The following is a 23,829-nucleotide window of genomic DNA, read 5'->3' as shown; positions in this document are numbered from 1 at the left end:
AGACTGACGAAGTATGCACATATCTTCGCCATCTCCTCGGAGTTTCAAGCCGCACAGGTAGCCGATCTATTTTTTAAAGAAGTTTTTCGTCTGCACGGGTTACCCCGAAACATTGTCAATGATCGAGATGGACGATTTATCAGTATCCTCTAGATAGAACTGTTTCAACTGGCACGAGCAGAATTGTCACCAAGCACTAGTTATCATCCTCAAACAAACGGACAGACGGAGATTTTGAACAAGTGGCTTGAAGGTTAGCTTTGGAATTACGTTTTGGCATAGCAACGATCGTGGGTCAAATCGATGCACCTAGGGGAATATTGTTACAATACCACTTACCACATGTCCATTGGGATGGCACCATTCAAAGCACTATACGAGTATGAACCCCTTTCCTTCATCGACACAGTTCTGGGTGACAGTCGCACACCAAGGGCGAGGGACTGGCTTCAAGAGGGACAAGACATACTGAGATGCTTGAAGAAAAAGTTACAACGGGCACAGAATCAACAGAAAATCTACGCCGACAGACATCAAATCGAAAGAACTTTCGAAGTAGGAGACTTGGTCTATCTCAGACTTCAACCATATCGACAATCCTCATTGAAAGAAAAGGGGAAAGAAAAATTGAAGCCACGATTTTAGGGTCCTTATCGAGTAGTTCGCTGCATCAGTGAAATTGCCTATGAGTTGGAACTTCCAGAGGGGAGTCGTATTCATAAAGTTTTTCATGTCTCCTGCCTTGAGAAAGTTGTGGGACAGAACCCCACAGTAGCGACAGACCTTCCACCGCTCAATGAAAAAGGAAAGCTCGTATTGGAACCAATCGAGATCATTGAAGTACGTGAGAAGACCCTGTGGAACTGCATGGTGAAGGAATATTTGGTACATTGGAAAGACTTTCCATTGGACGACGTGACGTGGGAGGGCGAGCACATTCTACAACATCCGACATTACATTTGCTTGAGGACAAGCAAAATTTGGGATGGGAGGACTGTAATATTCCCATTATAAAATAAATTTTAATTATGCTATTGTAATTGGGCCAATTGATTTAATATATCTCGGACCCAATTTTATTTTGTTCCCGTAATTTGTGTTGCTGTCAGCTATCTTTGTACACCCTCGAAAAGTTTTCCCCGATGGTTATTTAAGCACAGCTTGTAGGTAGTCATTAGGTATGCAATTTGGAATATTTTCTCTGTATTGCGAATTCCTGTTGGAGTTCTCTATTGTTCACCATTTCGGAAGTGAAAGACCTTCCCTATTTGGTTTTGTCCAGTTTTGGTGGGATTCAACCCTCACCCTATTCCGTCACCTATAACACTTCGCTGAGATCTGGCAAATCGGAGCACCATCATATTGCGAATTATCCTTGTTGTCAATTGGTTCTACTTTCTTGTTTTGTGTAATTCCATCTATTGTTTATCTGCATTGAATCTTGTTGTTTGTTCATACCATATATTGTTCTACAATCACTCTCCGTATTTGTACGGACTCCTGCCTTCCATTCCAAACCACTACCTTACACTATATGGCCTCCAAGTTCAGTCCTAAGCTCATCGTATGGCCCTCACAACTGCAACCATATGGCTACTACTACTCCACCGTACGGCTTTCATTTGCCATCGTACGGCCTCCATAATTCTCCTATACAGCAGTCCTGAACAGCTGCCCACCATACGAACTCTCTTGTGCATCCCTCCTTGATACCATAAAACGTCCGTAAACATACATCAGAGGTCCGTACACCATTGTTTCGACTGTTTCCTCTCAAGAGGGGGAACATGAACATTACATTAAATTCCTCTTAAAACCTAGTACATAAAGAACTACAAAAAGTTGAATAGAATTTCTAGATTTCAATTTTATGGTGTAGGTCCCAATTCCTTTTACGAAGTGTGCAGAATCATCACCAATTGTAACTTCTTCATCTGTTTCTATTTGCATGCTTTCTAGGTTATCTTGATACCTAGTGATGTGTCTTGAAGATCTGCCATCAACTATCCATGCATTAGTTTTGGTTGATATATGGCTGGATAATGCTAAATAGAAGGCATATTTCTCATATTCATTGCCTTCATTTGAGTTTTCAGATTTTGCAACAGATGTTTGAGGTTCAGATCTATCGGGACAATTTATCGCATAACGTCCATATAAATCACATCTGAAGCATTGAATTTTGGACAAGTCTTTCTTCTGTTTGGATTGTCCTTTTCCATGAGAATTTCTTTTCCTTTTGTTGTTTTTCTTCTTTCCCTTCTTATTAGCGTTTGTATTAAGAACTTGAACAACTTCATCTAGGGTTTTGTGTTTTCCCTTAATCATTAATCTTGATTCTTCTTGAAGACAATCTGATATTAAACGATCTAGTTTAGGGATTTTAGGCCTAGCACTTATACCTTGCACAAAGGATTCCCAAAGTTTGGAAGTCCTCCTAATGCTATTGAGGATAATTCTTGATTTTCAATCTTAAAACCAAGTGCAGATAATTGATCTCTCAAATCTGTGATTCTCATAAAGAAGGCATTTATAGTTTCTCCTTTATTCATGCTTACATTATTCATCTGCCTTTTAAGAGCAAGTTTTTTGCCTGTATTATTGATTATAAATGCATTTTCAAGAGCTACAATAGGTACTATGTGGTCTCAAACAGCATCCACAATTATCTTCATAGCCTTTTCATTTTTCTCGATCCATTCTGATTTCTCAGGAGCATCTTTAGGTTCCTCTTTGTCCTCTCTTACAAATGACTCCAATTTGTTTTCTTTTAACAACATCATTAATCAAAGTTCCAGGATTCGAAGTTATCAGCACTTCCAAGGTGATGTTCGAATCTCATTGTGTTTGTCATCTTTGTAGAGAGAGAGAGAGAGAGGACTGTTATTTAAAGTAAAATCTGATCCTTATAAACTTAGTGTGATCTTTCCTTAGCCAAGCTCTGATACCATGTAAAGTTTATTACCAAATTTAATTGATTGCAGAATTTTGTTGTAGGTCTAAACAATAATACCAATGAAATGAATTGCTTCCAGAATTTGCAAACATTAGTGTAGTAATTACAGAGAGGAAATAGTATTGAACTCAGAATTATCTTCGATCCTTTTGAATCGCTTGCATTAATAGATTTTGATGCCAAGATTACATCGGGCAGATTGGATAAATATCAACAGGAAGGGGTGTGGAGATGAATGGCCATGTCTCCAATTGGAGACATGGACATTCATTCTCACATGCATTCATAGTTAACTAATGCTCATGATTAGTTATTGTCTTAAACACAGTGATTAAATGTATAACCAATCATTACATCTGTGGCCCAATATAAAGGATAGATCGATCATGATCTAAACATCAAAGGAACCAAAAATAATCTCAATCATGCCTTAAAGATCTCGGAACATATATATATCTCATCGGTTTCACGCTGTGGAAGATACAACAAAATGTGCGTATGCATATATGTATAACAGCATGTGCATCATGCTGTTGTACATATATACATACGTATGTGCTTACCACAGTAATGTCAAAGCAAAGCTACATGCATTAACAGAGGGCATCAGTTGAATTATTAAAGTTGGCACCAAAGACCAAGGAGTTCATAGTTTTATTATAAAGTCAACTTGTACAAAACAAGCAAATGAATTTAAGTATTAAAGTGACTTGAGAGTGAAGATTCATGGATTGAACTTCATGATATTATTATTACAGCAAAAGAGAAGAAATCAATTCATTGTGCCTATGATTATTTGGTCTTTGATATTGGAGGTATCTGAAATTGAGCAACTGTTTTTAACTTCCAAGCTTTAGAGAATGCAATTTCTTCATAGTTTAAGCACTCTAGGATGGTGAAAGATCCAGTGAAGTTTCCATTACAGCGATGGCTTCACACAAGAGTCATAATTGTACTTGATCTCATAAATTTAGGTGTTCATTGAATCCAATAAAGAGATAATTGCAAGGAATTCGCGGCCTTTTGAGAGAGATTTTATTTGATCATCAAGGCAGACATCTTTCATATTGGACTCACATGAGATCCTAACCAAGGCATTTGGCTTCTAGGTCAAATGATCCAGCATTTGTGTCTCCAATTTATCCTATACTAGGCGTCTAGTAGTTCATATGCACTGTATATGAATATGAAGGGGTTCTCACAAATTTCCAAGTGCTACGTTTGGACATTAGGTTCTTCTTTAAGCTCAAATACCATTTCCATATATATAATTACAATTTATATGCATTGTAATTATTTATCAATAAAATAAAACAATCTTTTCTTGTGAATTGCAAGTATTTTAAAATTCAATTAATGAGTTGTTCATTATTTTCAAAAATATCAAAAAAATAAATCCTCAAAAATACAAAAAAATATAAAACTCTACAAAACAAAATGAAACTCAGACAAATATAGGTTGGATAGAAGTTGAACCAACAGGATTCCTCACACCTTCACCGCATCCCAAGAGTTTACTGATTTGTCATCAAGATCTATGAACCAGTCAATGGCTATAGCCATAGTTGCTAGAAAAGCTCTTAGCCAATGGTCTTTCTCCTCCAAACCACTTGCTATCCAAATAGTTTCACACATCTTGAAATACATCTTGAATCCTCAAATCTACTTCCCATGAACTTTAGCAATTTTTTGCCCACCGACATTTGGACTCACTGAGGAAATTACCATTTTCCTTGATTGATACACACCTTGTACCTTGGACCTAGTTGGACTACATTGCTCTCAACATTTTAGTGCTTCACTTGCACTCATGGCCACATATGAGTCCTCTATACGTCCACTTTCAGCATCTCTTACCCTTTGATTACCTATCTTAGGCTCAGTTTCCCAATTTCTCAATTCTTCTAATATGGATAGTGATTCTATGCAATGTAAGTGACTCTCAAGTATCTCAGAAAACTCGTTCTCAAGGTTTCTATCTTCCTCCACTTTATCTAATGTTGAGTCTTGACTGTACACTTGGGTTGTTGGTTTGGTTGATAAGGTCTTCATACACTTCTTCTAGAAGTGGTAGGTGTCTTGCGAGTTCTACCCACTAACTCTTTGTCTACTCACCATCAGTGACATTCTTCTTCTCCTCCCAACTATTAGTTCGACTTATTCTCCCTACCATTATAGTATTTGTTGTCTACAATGCTTGCGGTCCCTTTCTTCCCAAAGGTCTCAAAGCTCCAAGAAGATTGTCAACCTCATCTTTCACTGTTGGTTATCCCAAATGGTGTTCATGGAGACCTCTTGTTAGAGGGTCTTCCTTCGAATCTACAAGTTTATGGATACTTCCCACAAGTAAACAAGTCTTGTGTCAGTTCGTATCCTCTAGTGTATTCTTCATTGGATTTGGTTACTTTCGGTTCTTCCATAGCTCGGCCCATTACATCACCATACTTCTTCTCTATGAATTATTTTTTCCTAAGATTTGTATCTGTAACAACACCAAATGTTTATTGCCTAACTCTTCCAGTTACAAAAGTAAATAGAATTACAAGTACACAACACTTATTCATTTACAACAGTATATGAAAGAAATGTCATCCTTATTCTTTATTCAATTATATACAACAATTACAATATTCATATGTCAGTCTACCAATCGAACATTAGTCCCCAACTATGATACAAAGATATAATATACAGTAAACAACCATTGGTCAATGATGCAAGAGTGTCCATGGTGAGTACGAGATTCACATTTGACTTTTGAAAGGTCTTCCTCAGATTTGAAATATTCCTTTAGGCATGGGAAATGGAGCTAATATTTGCCTTGACTCGCAGATAATTTCCTTATGCTACATATTCAAAAATGGGCACTCAAAATGGGCTTATTGAGTAATTTCTATTTCAAAGTCTTGTGGAGTGGAGTTGATGGTAATGTACTAATATTTTTGGCAAGTTTGGAGGTGGAGTTGACAGAGCATCTAGAAGCTTTGAGCACCATTTCGAAGTTGGGAATATGCCTTTCCCTTGTTTGGGTGTGTCTTTTTGGTCATAACCAAACTCAAGTTTTGGCAACCATTGTGGTTAAAAGGCAAATTTCAACATTCATTTTAGGATCCAGTTTCAAATTTTTGGGAAGTTTGAGGAGGAGAAGAAATTTAACACTAAAGAAGTTGAAAATTGAAGAAGTTGCATTTCTCTTTGTTAACATGACTGATTTTTATCATTTTATACCAGATTTGTAGTGTTTGAATGCCTATAAGGCTGCCATCCAATGTATTTGCAGATTTGCTATATAGTTTGTTCATTTCCAAAGCACTTGAATTGAATTAACGAGTAATTTTTTATTTTCTGTATTTACTTGCATATCTGAGTTGCAAATGTATGTAGTTTTCATTTATGAGAATACCCTATGTCAGGATAACCAACTGCCAATACCTATAAACTAACAAGAGGCCGGGAACTACGGATTACAATTCTTAACAAATGACTTAAAAACACAAGGGGAAAAAACTCTTGGCCAAATAAATTATCTCACTTTAATGAATTGGCCACTACATTGTCCTCGGATTATTGTACAATAACCATTTAATGTATAATGTAGTTTAGCTACATCAAATTAATGTGAATAGGGGTTTTTAATTAATGTGATAATTCTTATTATATAAAATTATTTATTGAAAAAAAATGGTCTTGATGACTCGGGGTTTCATATAAAAACTATATTATTTTAATCTGATATACATCATGGCAGAATAGTAGTTATATAAAAGTGTAGGGCTATTATTGGAATTACCTAAACATGGCACAATGCTCCAACCCAAAGAGAGCACTTTTATCCTTACACATAAATACATACATACATACATAAATACATGTGTGTGTGTATATCCTTCATCCTCTCACCATCCACAAAATCTAAACAAATTTTTGCCTTCCTTAAAACATTGGCCATACACGCACGAGTCCTAGATACTCAAAGAACCACTGCTTGAAAGTAAAATTACAATCATAGAACCAAACTAGGTCATTTATTGGAAGGCTTGGAATATTTGATCCTTTTTAATTTCTGCTCTACATTGACAACTTTTTCATAACACTTACAGAGGCATTACCTGACGCTATTCTAAGAATTGTTATGGTAAAATCTTTATGACAACTTTCTTATCAACAACATATAATTGTAAGTGCTCTAGATAGTATAAGGCGCGTCTCTTACAACTAATAATTTAAAAAAATATCTATTCAATTTTAACAACTCGATCAAACTTCAATTATGTGATGGCTCTTATGGTGCATTCAAATTTAGGAATAAATGCAACTAATGAGACTAGATTATTACCTCCACATGTGTATGGCCCAGGACGAAGCATAACAAGAAAACCTAACTTGTGTGCCAGTTTGAGGAATGATTCAACATCTGCAATACCATCAAAATTCCATCTTCCAGGTCTTGGCTCATGTAGATTCCAGTGGACATATGTTTGTATAACATTTAATCCTAAGGATTTTGCTTTTGATAGTCTATCCTCCCAATACTGCATGGACAAATGGTGTTTAAGATCAAGTTAGCTATTGACACATGCAATCCTACATTATAAAAGCATATGAGAACAAATTAGCATTACATAATGAACTCTCCAATTTTCTTTTTATATTTATTCCAATATAAAGATCAGTTAACATACACAATTATGAGTTAACTGCCATATTAAAAAAATATACCAACCAATTTGAAAAAAAGATGGAAATTTCAAAGAAGATAATACTATCTAGCTTCCATTTTTCTCTTTCACAGGGGATATGGTATTCTTTAGAGTCTTGGTCACTCCCTTGCTAGTGATATTCTATAAGATGTACATCTTGATTCTTGACCACTCTTACTAGATTTGGTTTTTTTAAGACATTACTAGAATTCACTTCATCTATTCTAAAAGATGGGAACTAGAAAATGAATTGGCAAAGCACAATGTAATGTCCCCATTTTTTGCTAGTATCGGAGTTTGCAAGATTAGCCTATTATCATGATCCTCGTAGGCTAATTATTGTGGATAGAGGGTCTTTTGAGGCACTGGCCTGGCTTGGGAGGGTCTTGTCTTCTCCACAATTCAATAAGTTACAGGTTGGTCTTCGTTTGGCTTAGATTGGACTTTGTTTGGGCTTAGTTTTGTGTACTTACTATTTGTGGGAAGTCAGGTATTGATTGACATTGGACCGTTTCTATTTTTGGAAAGTGCACTTGGTCACATGGAGAAATAATAGGTGTGACTCCTATTTCAGATGGCATATTTGAATGATGAGTATTTTAGGAGTTAATATATTTGTAGTGGCCAAATTATAATTAAATCATTAAATGAGTTATTATAAAAGTTATAATTTAACTTTATATTTCACCTGAGGGTTGAGTAATCATGGGAAGGGGCCATTTATTTTATTAATTGTATGCCTAAGCCACGTATTCAATGTTATAAAGTTGTGTTGGAGAAGCTTCGTAAATGAAGTTAACATTTTGGAAACAAAAGGGCATTTGGAGATTACAAATATGAGCTCTTTGTGAGAGAAAAAGCATCGATTGAATATTATTTGCTTTTGTGTCTTGTGACTTTCCTAAGTTGTTGGTTTTTGTACCCTTGCTGAAGTATAAGGGTTTAGAGTCGAGAAGTACTGGGTAATTCACAGCTGAGATATTGTGAATTCCGTTTCTGAAGATTATTTGAAATCATTGTTTGAGGTATAGTGATTTGTTAAATTTGTTGCATCTCCTCTACTGTCCTTACTGTGGCTAGGAGATTTGTTTGATTTGAGAGATTGTTTCTTCTACTGTTCATACTGTTGCTAAGAAGACAAATGCTCAGAGCGATTTAATAAGCATTCTGGAAATTGTCTTTGATAGATTGGTCTGTGCTGAAGATTCTGATAATAATTACCTGCATTCAAGATTAGGAAAATTCTGGGGCTGTTTGTTTGTATCAAAATCAGTAACTGAAGATTGCAGGGCTCGTGAATTCCCTTGGAAGGGGTGGAGACTTGTTCATGAACCTGATTTAAGGCCTGTGTTACATATTTCTTGGCCTGCGATCCAATATTGAATGTCTTGTGACTACAACAGAAGCCGACATTCTACTTCCCAGGGCCTGCGATCAGACTTACAGGGGCTGCGGTTAGATTTTGGAGACCAGCATTTGGCATTCAGAGCTGGTGATAAACTGTGTGGGCTGCATTTGGAAGGGAGGGTCTGCAAATATAGTCCATAGGCTCACTTTTTGGGCAGCAGCATCCATCAATTTTGAACAGCAGATATAAATGTGCAACCAAATCATTCTTACTCGGGCATTCCTATATTCACCAAACAGGTTTCATTATGATAGAATATTATTTGTGTCATTCCAAATCTATAATTAGTAAAACACTTGGAAAATTGCCAGCAAGAAATTATAATACTAATGTATGCAAAGACAATATTGGAATAAGAAAATCAGTGGCACTTTAATTGTTAATGTTTTAGATGAATTTGCAATATCCCAAAACTTCAAACATTTCAGCTACTGCATAAGATTGATTGCCCAGTTAATTGTGTTTATGTTATCTCAAGCTCGTCTGCCAAGCATTTGATGGAATGTCAAACTTTTAAATAGTGAGGAAAAATTGATGTTAATAGAAGCCATAGCCAGGCAGGGCTATTACAGCAAAGGTTGAAAAATTAATTCATTATATATAGGTTCCTAAGGATGAACATTATGAGATAAGGCACGCTTGACTAGAAAAAAGTTAAGTTGTAATTTCTAACTATATGCTCCCTCTAGTTCCATATAAGAAAAGAAATAATCAAGGGAAGCTAAAAGATAGAGTAAACACTTATGATCTCAGTTTTAGTGATAAGAGGCTTCGAAGTTTACTAAGTGTGAAAATGAGTTCAAAATTTAAATATTTAGTACAATAGGAAGTAATTTTGGATATTAAGGGTTTTGGCATGGCCAAGAATCTGAAAAATATGATGTGATGTCTTTTGATATAATAAACATCTTTCTTTTCTGATGGGCAACAGGTTTTAGCCAATATTTTATTACTTATTTACAAAATTTACAAACTTGGTTCAATGTGGGCATCGGTAGGAATGAACCTAGTCAAAAAAACCTCAAGTCTTACCCAAAATTTTTAGAAGTTTGTTTTAATCTTACATTTTCCCATTTCTACAAATTACAAGTCAATCATGTTATTGATGAGGAATCGGGTATTCCCATTTAGCCATTTACAACATCCTGTATCTATATGGGGAATGATAAAGGACATCCTCCTATACAAAGTTATTCTAGTTACTTTACAAAATTTCTTCTTTGTGTTATAATTACATTTTCTTTAGTTTACAAAGGAGAGGAGCTTGCTTCCTTTACATTTTCTCCAAGGTATCCTTTGCCCTTCAAGGTTCATTATAGTCCCACCACACCTCCCTCTATCCATGTTATACCTATCCAATCTTGTATTCATGGCATCTTTCCAACTTCTAGGTAATTTATCAGTAAACAAGATCATGAAATCATCTTACACATCCCATCACATGGTACTACGATTATAGACAAATCCATCCATATAAGAAAATATATTATCCTCATAAGAACAAGATAATGATATTTCAATGAGCATTAAGTGTATTGCACTTAACTAGAGTATACAAATATATAACAAATACAAGATCTTGTAAGTATTTGTATGTGTGTGTGTGTGTGAGTACAGCCAAGCAAAGAGATTGCAAGGTTGTGTAAAACCACATTACTGGCCAGAGACAAAAAATACAACGGCATAACCTAGTACAAAGAAATTAACCTATACCAAATATCAAATATGCCACAAAAGATCGTAACAAGCATAACTATGAACAATAGATATCCCAATAAAGAAAAGCTAACAAATATCTAAACGCATAAGGTGGTCTCAATCAACCACAATCCCATTATAAAACCCCAAGCGATCTAGGCCAAGCCATGATACCCAATAACAAGGGCAAATGAGTGAGACTAAAACCAATATAATCTAAGGAATGATCAAGATTATATATGTTGGGTTATTGTGCGCCCATTGTAATTGGCACGTCAATGGAGTCGTGCCCTCCACATTTCTTTAGGTTCTTTTGGCTCCGCATCCAAACAAACCACCAAATTGACAAAGCAGACCAAAACTGCCACCTTTGCACTTCATTGGAGGCGGAATTGGAGACACTTTGTTTTGTGTTGCCCCATCTGCTACGAGATGAGGGGGAGATTTCACTGCCTGTTTAGAGAGTGCAGATCCCTTTCTTTGCTTTTCACATACACTGATCCGTAGTCCCTTGCACTTTATCTACAGAAGGCAACGCTGCTTCGTGATCATACTTTGCATCTTTAGTTCCTGTTGAATCAAACTCCAACTCATCATATCACCTCCTTTTTCACTTCGGTGTCCCCAACCCAAGGTACAAAGCGACCACTTGACCCTCCTATCTCTAGTCACTCCAGCTCTATGAGGCCTCGTAGTGGTTACACTCAACAATGGCACTCCACCGCCAGCAGTATTCTAAGATAGTCTAGGCCTCACTCTTGCCCCAGAGTGTATCCTTCGGTGTTGGATTACTTCTCATCTAGAAAGGGCTTCTAGTCTCTCTTTCTGGTTCTTTTGTTTTCTTGCATGTTCTACCCTTAGGCTCCGTTTGGTGTTCTTGTTGTTGGTTGTCGCCTTGTTGTACGCTTTCAATCCCTTAGATTCTTTTGTGGTCCCGTGTTGGACATTAATAAATTTATCTTATCTTATCAATACAAGAACAAGGTGAATGCTCATATATGTTGGCACCTCCATGACAAGGGCGTACCGTCATATATAGGTCCTTGTCACAGAGGTAGCACCGTACATGAGTATTCTCCTTGTTCTTGTATTGAAAAATGCTAAGATTGTAATCAATCGATTTTCCATAATCAACTAATTATCTAAATCCTTTCTTTAGTCGATTTTGCATATAGATGACTAATCAATAACATAGTAGAGAATATGTTGCATGTTCTGTATTTTAATCATATCGTTGGATGTTGTTGGGTGATTCTTATTGACACTAACGTTATTGTTGGTCGATTGTGTTAACGCCTCAAGGATTCCTCATCAAACAGATTCATTTCGTAATTAATGTTGTTGTCACTTCCATTATAACTACCATCAATTCAATACTGCTTAACAATAAACAAGACAATCATAAGATTATTAAAATAATATTTTATTATTTATTTAATGCTCAATAATGTACTTTATTGTAATTATAGGTGATAAGAACATCTCTAATCTTATTAAGGCCCGAGTAAGCATACAAGGGCCAATTCCAAGAAGACTGAAGGAGTGGAAGCTAAAAAGTTGGATGAAATGAACATTCTGGCAGACCAGGCTGTGGACCTGTTAAAGACTCTGTAGCTGTCCACTTGTTGCCCTTTTGCTTTTCTTTTGCTTTCCTTTAGTGCATAGATGTACTTTGGCCTCCTATTTATGTGGTTTTTTTATGTTCTCTGAGGCCTTTTGTTTTCTAAACTATTATGTTTGTATTTCTCTAATACTTTGTTAAAGGTTTCGAGTCCTTTAAAACCTGCTTTTACATAATCAAAACATCTCTAATCTTATCTGCAGTTTTAGTTTTTGAAACTTGTTACTTTTGTAAATAATGTAAACTTATTTATTGAGCGCCTTTTCTCATTGTTAATACATCAAATAATTTACCAATTACTTGCGTAATATGGTATCAAAGTCTTCAAAAAAATTGTTTTGTTTTTTTTTGAATGAGATGTTTCCTTTTCTTTTGAAAAAAAAAACGGTGAAACGTCTTTGGGCTGTAATTTTTTTAAAACCCAAGTAGGGTTTCTCAACAGCATTTTTTATCTCTACAAATCGCGGTTTTGGTCGTTGCTTTTTGGTATTTTAGCAAAGTTTTTCTCTGCAAACGATATCCTTTGTTCACGTCATTTTTGGTGTCAATTTCTAGACATTTTTGTGGCTCTTTTGGTTGCCTTTTCCTGCTGCTTGCACATTTGTTTCTCTATGAAAACGGCTGGTCTCAACTCGTCTTTTTCTGCATTCGACGTGTCTATTTGAGCCTCTTTTTTGGTCATTTTTCTACTAATCCTAGCAGGTATTTTTAGACGTTTTCAACACATTCTCTGAAGCTTATTGTGTTTTTCAGCACCTTCTAGGGTTGCCAAAACCCTCTGTATTTGAACCACAATCAGATCTGCCACTTTTTAGAGTCAAATCTGTAATTAGTTTAGTCTCTCAAAAATGGCTAGGATTTCATTCGAAACCCTTAAATTCTTGGTCATGGTGAAAAACTAATTGCAGATTCTTGATGGCTTTTTCAACATCTCATCTAGATCGTTAGAATTTTTTTGGTACCTCGTTTTATATGCCTTGATTTCCGTGTCAATAGATTTTCATTTTGATTTTAGATATGCTTCACGTTTTTCGAGATCTCTTCTGTCTTCATCAAATTTTTTTAGGTCTTTAGATTTTTGTATTGAAATTTACGCCTCAATTTTTATGCCAACGATATTGAAATATGTACATGTCTTAGTGAATTGAAATTTGTGCATAGAATGTCATGTAATCAACATCTTCATATTCTCTTGTTTTTCGTGTCTCAAAAAACATGAAGATGGCTTCATTGACCAACATGTTCAAAGGCAATCAATGTTTCAATGGAAAAAACTACAACACTTGGAAGCAGCAAATGACCTTTTTTTAATATTGTTAACTTGATCAAATCGCCTTAGGCACCCTTCAATGTCTAGCTACAACGGATCCAGATCAGTGAGAGTTTAATGAGTGCAATCATGAAGTTGTCATGCTCATTAAACTTTCTGTAATAGATAATCAACTTCCACAGGTTCCCTTCTGAAAATCAGTTGCTAGGATTTGGGAGCACCTAAAAGCCTCGCATGAAACTCCTGATAAAAGTCGTGCATTATTTTTAAAGAATCATCTTTTCTCCATTATGATGGATGAGAGAACATCCTTACAGGAGCATCTGACGAAGATTAAGGACATCTTTGACCAGTTGGACGTGATTGATCAAAAGATGGAGGAAGAAGACATGGTGGTTATTACTTTGAAGAGTTTTTTGAGGTCTTATGAACATTTTGTTGAAACTCTTAACATTACTTCCACGAATTTTGAGCTGAAGTTTCCAGACCTCTGTACCAAGCTTCTATAACAAGACCATTGGAAACAACAATTTGGTACAAGCTCTTCCTCATCTTCTACTAAGCAAGGTTTTGCAGCACACTCTCAGCTGAAAAAAAAAGGGAAAGGTAAACCTTCATAGCAGAAAGGCTCAGGTCAACCTCAAGACAGTTCTAAGAAAAAGTACATACAGTGTAATTATTGTCATAAATATGATCACATGAAGAAGGATTGTTGTCAGCAATTGGCTTATGAATAGAAGAAGCAGGGAGGGTCTCAATCAAAAACGCATGTTGTTGAGCACACTAACCAAAAAGACTCTACCTTTTACGCCTTCATAGCTAAGACCTGCAGATCATGTGAGGTCTTTCGCATAGTACATTGACTCTAGTGCTTCACATCACTTTGTTAATCAACGTGATTGGTTCACAAACTTCTCTCCATTCAGTAAGTTGGTTCTTTTTGGAGGAGGAGAAGAATATACTGTTGTCTGTAAGGGCATTGTTCAGCTACATTCTGGTGGGAGGGATCTCAAATTCCTCAATGTGTAGTATGTTCCTAGCATGGAACTAAATCTTCTCTATCTGTTAGATCATATGCAATTCTCCTCAACTGGATGTTGTCTTCAGCTCACACAAGTGTTCGATTATTGATCGGGAGATTCCTCGTACTATAGATGTTGGCATTGAGGATCATGGTCTTTTCTGACTTGTGGGTACTGGTGATTCTCCGGAGTTAGCCATGGCAGTCAAAAGTTCTTCCATCACCAGTCATTCACATCAACAATATGGGCACTTAAATGTGCACTATCTCTCTCAGTTGGCTCAGGAGGGACTTGTAGTCGGTTTACCTGAGATTCAAGCTCAACATCATGGTGTTTGCAGAGCTGGTCAAGCTGGGAAGCAGCATAAGCCATTGTTCATGTATGGTGACTCATGGCAAGCCTCTAAGTACTTCAGTTGGTTCGTGATGATATTTGTGGGCCAATGCATACACCTTTTGTTATTGGTTGCAAGTATTTCTTTCTTTTTGTTGATGATTTCTGTCATAAAATGTGGGTGTTCTTTCTTAGACAAAAATCAAATGCTTTTATTGTATTTTAGAAGTTTAAGGCCTTGGTAGAAAAAGAGTCTAATTATTGTATAATCATTCTTAGGTCAAATAACAGAGGAGAATTTTGTTCTACTGCATTCTCCAACTTCTGTAATAACATTAAAAGGCCACTGAAAAAGACCCGTGAAAAGTTAGTTGTTAGTTGTTAGTTGTTCACTGAAAATAACATCTTTTACATTGTTAGTTGTTAATTTAAGACCCGGGAAAAGTGGATGTTACACTCTAGCCATCAATATGTGCTCCTTATCTATTAATCATATCTGTGTTAATGTTAGGCATTGATATCCAATATTAATCGTGTCACTTGGATACTTCATTGTAATTAATTATTGATCATTATTATTAGTCCTGGAAGAAATACAACTGTAAAACCTCCAAACCCAGACTAGAATGGGCAACTTAGGCTCTAGGTCAACATGAAACTAAGCAACAAACTAGAGTCTCCCTATTGCCTTTTTACCATCCTAAGCATGAAAAGCAAGAGACCCAACAGAAGAATGAAACGGGCATGAACCAAAACAAAAGGGACCTGTTTTAGGGCACAGCAGATGAAACGACTTCACCAATAATCAAAATACTCACATAATTCCTCAGTTTTAACTCTCATGAAAAAAGCATCCTTTGCACTGAAACTTCTTTCAAGATCTTTATTTGAACCTAAGATAAGCTGATGATACTTGTCATTGATCTATTCATTATTGGCAGATCTCATTCTGTAAAGACAAGTTATCCCAAGAGTTTTTATGCTAGGTGTAAATTAAAAAATCTAATTTACTTAAATATAAAGCCACTGGGCCATTTTTATAAGCAGATGGCATTTCCGAAAAAGCATAATTATGCCAAACTTGAAAAACTTAGAATGTGAAATTTTGGAATACAAAGATTTTATCTTATGCTCTTTGATCTCTCATATTGTACATCACCATCTTGTGGAAGTAAACTATTATCATATTCATATCATTTTTTGAGCAACACCGTTTCTTCCAAATTCATTCTTGCTCAGAAATAACTTAGCAGTGAAAAGAGCTAAATACATTAACAGAAAAATAATTAACAGTGTACTATTTTTATCCTCACATACATAAGGTGTGAAATGTTACCTGTGGAAGCACTCGTGAATAATGAATATCACCTCCAATAATTTGGAATGGATTCCCATCTTTCCAAAACATGTCATCAGAAATCCAGAACTTTGGACCACTTACCTGCTAAAATGTAGACAACCATGACCATATGCAAAAAATTAGATGAAAACACAATTTATAGATGAAAAATACTCTAGGACCTTAACAAAACATTACTAGTGCTGCCTTGATGACAGTTTCCATATTAAATTACTAAACGCGTAGCAAGAAAAGAGACTGACTTGGTTATTTTGCAGTGTCCTGATTAATAAACTATAATACTATAAAATATATTAAGGCTACTATAGAAATGTTAAATATGATTTTCCAAATAAACTTCAACATATATTTACTAATGCCAGTCTCATACATTGGCACAAGCCCTGGCATTAAGATCTGGTGTAAGCAGCATTTAGTTATTACCAGTAACAATAAAATTTGAACTGAATATTGATATTGTCAAAAAGACTTGAGAAGAAAATAAATCAAAATCTTAATTTATATGTTGCTTATTCTGCCATTACATGGCTTCATGTGACTGCTGTGTATCACCCTCATCCATTTAAGAACCTTTTGGACCAGGTGCACGCCATCAATCCATAGCTTGATAATAGGCTTAGCTTATGTTAATATATTTGATAGCAATTTCAACTTCCAAGGGAACTTATTCTATAACAAACAGTAGGAAAAATCAACAATAAAACCAAGGTATGTATGTACATCTTTTTCTTGTGGCACAAGAATTGTGCCGAGGATATTGACAATAATATCCTTATTTCTGATATTCATTTTAACACTCTCTCCATACAGATGGCACGTAGATGTTTCAAGTAAAAAAATCATTTGCTTCTGTAGAGTCAACCTCGGCATCCAAGAAGGAATCGGAGCTGATGGTGTATACTGGCATAGGAAGAGAGCCGCAATTATTATTCATTTACATATGAAAAGGACTGTTGAAATTAGTAAAAGGTCACTAAAAAGGCAAAATGAAACCCAAGCAGTCATTGATTTCCAAGCCACGAAGATTCATTTTTAAAAATGACAGACCCGAATTCTGATTATTTGAATTGAGACACATATTAAAGGTCAATTAAATTACAATGATAAACAGAGAAAACAGTACTTTTCAAGTGCATTACAAGGAATAAACAATATGATGGTACGATAAACCTGAAGCTAATAAGAGGAAAACATGTGAAAAGTCTTAGGTGAGAATTTGACAAGGAACTCAAGAAACAGAAAACAAAAGCCAAAACGTACAATATACCACGTTACAAATATATGATTGATTGTCCAGTTGTGATTGATGTCAAGAAAAAGTGTTGTACTCATATCCAAAAGCTTGTGTGGTCTGGAGGTCTATGGTTCAATAGCGGCGGTATTGTGTTACAGAATAGATACCAGTTCTACAGTTACAATTATTTGTACTTTCCAAAGTTTTTCCATTCCAGAAATCAGGGTTGAAGGTGTGTCGTTACTCATGCAGCTGGATTCAGGTTTTGGTCTTGATTTTGCATTCTCTGGTGTTCCGATATGGGTTCCTGATGTTATGGAAACTATGTCATCCAGCGTTACAGTCCTTTTCAATTATTGTTATTATCCAAAAGTATGTCATGGAAACTTCTGACGTGGCATGTTGGCATGGCTTCTAATGCAGTGTTTTGACATGGCTTCTAATGTGGCGTGTTGACATGGCTTCTGATGTGGCCTGTGAATCTTTCCATAGCATGTGGAGGTCTGGTTATAGCTGACATGTGGGTAGTTTGCTTCTACACGCTTGAATTATTTTTGACAGTTGTTCCGGTTATTATGGATCTGGCATTGGACAATGTGTGGTGTATTCTTGATCCTTCTTTCTCCTCGGATGGATCATGCTTTCAAATTTAGGTCAGAGAGTTATATTTATTGATTGTTGAAGTGTCAGATTTAGGTCCAAGTCTTATACATAATGCGTATCTCTTATCCGGATGGGTTCATGCTATATGAGACCTATGCATTTAATGTTTATCTATTATCTATTTGGGTCCTTGGTCCAGACTCCAGATGCTTTTGCCATGGGACTTATTTGCACTTTATTTTTCCTTCGCCAACATGAAACTTATTTGTAAATATCTCTTGGTTTGGTCAACCTGTTGAGAAAATTAACATTATAGTAAATTGAAGCAAAGACTTTACAAGTAAATTCAATATGAAAATTGATGATAAATCAAATTATAATGTATTGGTTGAATATATATATAAAAACCTTCATCTTTCTAATGTCAACATCACCGATCATCATCAGTTGCTTGCAAATGTTAATTAAACTACATATTGGGCAAGTCAACATCGACCATATTGTGTTTCAGCAGTTAATTGTAATCTGCTGCCCAAACTTGTATTATCGGCAGTGTTTGATCAAGAGACATGACCACGTAGGGTTATGACTCTACGTGTCATGAGACACGTAGGGTCATGCCCCTAAATGGGCATGCCTTCTCATTTGTATATTTATATATGTTATTCCAAGACTGAAACATCATCAATCAAAACTGAAAATGAATATTTTCAGTCTGCAATATTAAATCAAATAATATATCTCCTTCACAGTCTACTGGTTCAGGTTTATATATCTGCTGTCAATACAACAGTAACTCCTGGGAAAGAAGAACACAAATCATATCAGAATTATATTATAATCAACTAAATATTTGCAGGCATAATCAGTTCAATCTCCACCAATTCGATCTATATTTTCTTTACATGGTATCAAAGCCAAATTGGTAGAGAGACTACAACACTAATTTCTTAAAATAAAAGCATGTCAAACAATGTTAGAGTCGAGGTCAGACTTGAAGGAGCAACAAATTTGTTCTCATAGAAAATTTGAATTACAATAATCCTTGAAGATTTAGAACTAGAATCATTCATTGAATTAGACATTTCAATACCTAAAGACGAGGCAGAAAAGGCCACTTGAAAAAGACGAAATAACAAAGCCAGAAAGATCATTGTTGATTCAGTAAAAGATCATATTCTTACTTCCATATCAAATCTCAAGAAAGCATTTGAAGTATTTAAAACAATCAAGGACACATTTGAAATCAACAACTCAAGTAGATTGCTTACATTAAAAAATCAACTTATGAATATAAAAATGAATAAAGGAGAGGCAATCTCATCCTACTTTGGAAGAATTTCCGAAATAAAGAATCGACTATCTTCTATGAAAACAAAGTAGAAGATCAAAAATTATGAATAATAGAACTTAGAGGATTACCTATATCTTGGGAAACATTCATCCAAGTCATGAACAGACCATCAATACCAGCTTTTGATCAACTTAAAAATGATTGCACCTCAGAAGAATCAAGACTAATTTCTAGAGGGATCATTTCAAATCAAGAGAGAGAAAATCAAGCTCTCTTCTCAGTCTCTAATAACAAAGGGAAGAAGAGAAAATTGAAAGGAAAGAAAAATGATAAACAAAAAGGAAACAATAATTACAAAAGAAATGATTTCTCCAAAGTTCAATGTTATAAGTGTGAGAAATTTGGACATACCTTCAAAAATTGTCCAGAAAGGAAAAAATTCTAGCCTCCTTAGCCAAAACAAAAAAAAAATATCAGCTCTATCAAGTGAGATAAAATCCAATGAAAATGTGTGGATAATAGACAATGGTGCATCCCATTCACATAACAAGATTCAAAGATAAGTTTGAAACTTTTGGAAGTTATACCACTGAAGGAGTCACCGTTGAAGATAACTCCACCTATCAAGTAAAAGGAATTGGGACATGTTCTATACAACTAATAACTGGGGTTACTCTAAATTTGAAAGATGTTCTTTTTGTACCTGTCATAAAAAGGAATCTAGTATCCATCTCTGGACTTGCTGATGAAGGGTATTAAATCACCTTTAATGAAGACAAAGTTTTGTACTAAACTTAAAATACTAGCCTCAAGAATGCTATCACCATAGGGATTAGAGATGGAACCCTATTTAAATTGTGTAACATTCAAAAGCAAGCCCTAAGTCACAAAGTGACAAATCCTAACAAAATATGGCATAGAAGGCTCAAACATATTGGATTCAGTACACTATCAAATGTAGAAAAAATCACCACTGAAACACCGAACCTAAATTCAAACCATATAGGCATTTGTAAAGGATGTGCTCTAGGAAAGAATGTAAAAAGATCGTTTCCTCCTAGCGAACACAAGTCTAAATCAGTTCTAGAACTAATCCACACTGATTTATGTGGACCTATGCCAACACTTTCCCTAGGAGGATTCTCATACTACATAATCTTTCTTGATGATTTTTCTAGGAAAACCTGGATCTATTTTCTAAAGGTCAAAGAGTCGAATTAGGTTCTATTAAAATTTAAAGAGTGCAAAGCAATTGTGGAAAATCAAACTTCAAAAAGAATAAAAGCCTTCAAATCGGACAATGGGGGTAAATATACATCTGAAAATTTCAAAGACTTTTGCATCTCTATTGGGATTAAGAGGGAGTATATTGTACCTTATAATCCTCAACAGAATGGAGTGGCAGAAAGAAAAAATAGAACCATAGTTGAAGCAGCGAAAGCCATGTTGCATGATCAAAATTTACACTTCTCATTCTGGGTGGAGGCCACTAATAATGTTGTATATATTCAAAATAGATGCCCACACTTTATCCTAAAAAACATAACTCCTAAAGAAGTCTTTATAGGAATTAAACCTGACCTAAGTCATCTCAAAATATTTGGCTGCCCCGTTTACATTCACTACCTAGAGAAAAGAGAACCAAATTAGAACCATCCGGGAAGAAAGGAATATTTGTTGGGTATAGTGAAAAACACCAAAGGGTATAGAGTCTATATACCTCGACAGAGATCAGTTGAAATTAGAAGAGATGTCAAATTTGAAGAAAACACTGCTTTAAAACTATCCACTAGTACAGAAGATGAGACCATCACAGAATTAGATGAAAATCTGCAAACTGAAAATCAAAGGGAGAACATATTAGAAGAGAATGAACTACAACAAGACACTGAAAATAGAGACATCTCTAATATCAAGAAAAGGCCTTTATGGGCAAGAAAAATGATTGAAGAAAACAATGTTGAACCAAATGAAATCTCCAAAGAGAGCAAGAAAACCATAAATAAATCTTGTTACATTGTATTAGTAACTGAGCTTACAAAATCTGAACCATCAATTGTTGAAGAAGCCCTATCTTATCAAGCATGGAAAGATGCTATGAATGAAGAATACCAATCCATATTACAAAATAATGTTTGGGATATTGTCCCTAGGCCAAAAGACAAATCAGTTGTTTCATCAAAGTGGTTATATAAAATCAAATATACTTCAGATAGCAGTATTGAAAAACATAAAGCAAGATTTGTTGCTCGAAGTTTTTCCCAAAAGGTAGGTATTGATTATGAGAAAACCTTTGCTCCAGTTGCTCGATACACTTTAGTAAGGACAATTATTGCAATTGCAACATCCACAGAATGGAAGACAGATCAAATGGATGTCAAGACTGCATTTCTGAATGGTGTCATTAATGAATAAGTATATATCGAACAACCTAAAGCTTTTGTTATAAAAGATAAGAATCTATATGTATGTACACTAAAGAGAGCTCTTTATGGTCTCAAACAAGCACCAGGAGCTTGGTAAATGAAAGGATAGATAGCTACCTCTCCAAACTAGGATACTCCAAAAATGAAGTTGATCCTAACATATATTTCAAAATATCTAATGGTGACATGATGATACTTATTTTATATGTTGATGACCTATTGATAACAGGTGAAGATCACTTAATTGAAAAATGCAAACAAGATCTTATAGCTGAATTTGAAATGAAGGATCTAGGCTTGCTACACTGTTTTTTGGGTCTAAAAGTATGTCAAAAGAAAGATCATCTATTTCTAAATCAAGGGAAGTATACTCATGACATCTTGACTAGATTTGGGATGATGGATAGAAAACCTCTAGCAACTCTGATGGAAACAAATCTACATAAGCTAAAAGAAGTTGTGAATTCAAAGTCTATTGACCCCAATCTCTATAGACTAATCATTGGATCACTTATGTATCTAGTAAATATTAGACCTAATATCTGCTATGCCACAAATGTTTTAAGTCATTTCATGTGTGAACCAAAGAAGATTCATTTGATGGCTGCTAAACATATCTTGAGATATGTACACTGGCACTATTGGTCTTGGTTTGAAGTACAAAAATGTTCAGATTAAACTTGAAGGATATACTGATTTTGATTGAGCTAGATGTTCCATAAACCGCAAAAGTACTACAGGATGTTGCTTCAATCTTGGATCAGCAATGATATATTGCTTCAGTAGAAAACAACCAACAGTTGCCTTGAGTTCTACCGAAGCTAAATATATGGCTGCCTCCATGAGAGCTCGTGAAGCAGTATGGCTAAGAAAGCTATTATTTGGACTCTTTGGAAAGCAACTAAGTCCCACAATAATTCATTGTGATAACCAGAGTTGTATCAAACTTTCTATTAATCTTGTCTTCCACAATCGATCAAAGCACATCGAGAATACTTACCACTACATAAGAGACATGGTTGACAGAAATGTTATCAAACTGATTTATATCAACACTAATGAGCAAAATGCTGACATTTTCACCAAGCTTCTTGCAAGGTTGCAAATAAAATACTTCAGAGGTAAACTTGCCATGACAAATTTGTAATTACATTTGTAAGTTAATATATTCATGAATAATTGAAAATTAGATTGTTTGGAAACTTGTATAATGAAAGGTGACGATCTTTCATATGTGTAAGATCACTATTGTAAGGTGATGACCTTATTAATGGTTGATCAATCTCCTAAACATCAAATTGTGTGGGAGCAAAAGTGTTATCATTGTTCTTCGGCCCGGATTCTGTCGAACACCTTGATAACCATCATGGTTCTTCGGGGCGGATTTTGCCGGGCACCATAACTTAATAGAGCACACTTAAGGTGGTATTTAATCTTGTATTACATTTGCTTCAATTCCCTTCTTGCTAAAGAGGGAGTGTTGACAATATTAACATTATAGTAAATTGAAGCAAAGACTTTACAAGTACATTCAATATGAAAATTGATGGTAAGTCAAATTATTATGTATTGGTTGAGAATATATATATATATATATATATATATATAAACCTTCATCTTTCTAATGTCAACATCACTGATCATCAGTTGCTTGCAAAAGTTAATTAAACTACATATCGGGCAAGTCAACATCGACCATATTGTGTTTTGACAGTTAAGTGTAATCTGCTGCCCAAACTTGTATTATCGGCTATGTTTAGGGTCATGTCCCTACATGGGCATGCCTTCTCATTTGTATATTTATATATGTTATTCCAAGACTGAAACGTCATCAATCAAAACTGACAATGCATATTTTCAGTCTGCAATATTAAATCAATTAATATATCTCCTTCACAGTCTA

At 35.2% G+C, this 23,829-nt stretch overlaps 1 protein-coding gene across 9 annotated transcripts in view; it reads right to left on the bottom strand.

Annotated features, from left to right (window-relative positions):
* The window catches only part of BGAL17 (beta-galactosidase 17), a 271,275-nt gene that overhangs the window by 216,179 nt on the left and 31,267 nt on the right, over positions 1-23,829 (bottom strand). For 4 of the 9 annotated variants that reach the window (XM_089821465.1, XM_089821404.1, XM_089821410.1 and 1 more), the window contains exons 1-3: positions 17,090-17,173; positions 16,346-16,453; positions 7,294-7,489 (exon numbers count right to left, since the gene is read on the bottom strand). In XM_089821465.1, the coding sequence (XP_089677591.1) occupies positions 7,294-7,489; positions 16,346-16,453; positions 17,090-17,158 (373 nt within the window). In that variant the 5' untranslated portion in view covers positions 17,159-17,173. Of the gene's footprint in view, positions 1-7,293; positions 7,490-16,345; positions 16,454-17,089; positions 17,174-23,829 lie in introns of those variants that run through there. The other 5 variants (XM_089821450.1, XM_089821424.1, XM_089821443.1 and 2 more) reach the window with 2 other exon arrangements.

Source organism: Cupressus sempervirens, chromosome 1, assembly GCF_028749045.1.
Source record: "Cupressus sempervirens isolate cs-2001-9-10 chromosome 1, ASM2874904v1, whole genome shotgun sequence".
Classification (NCBI taxonomy): Eukaryota; Viridiplantae; Streptophyta; class Pinopsida; order Cupressales; family Cupressaceae; genus Cupressus; species Cupressus sempervirens.
The sequence above is the reverse complement of the archived record's forward strand: the minus strand, read 5'-3'. Positions and strand labels throughout refer to the sequence as shown.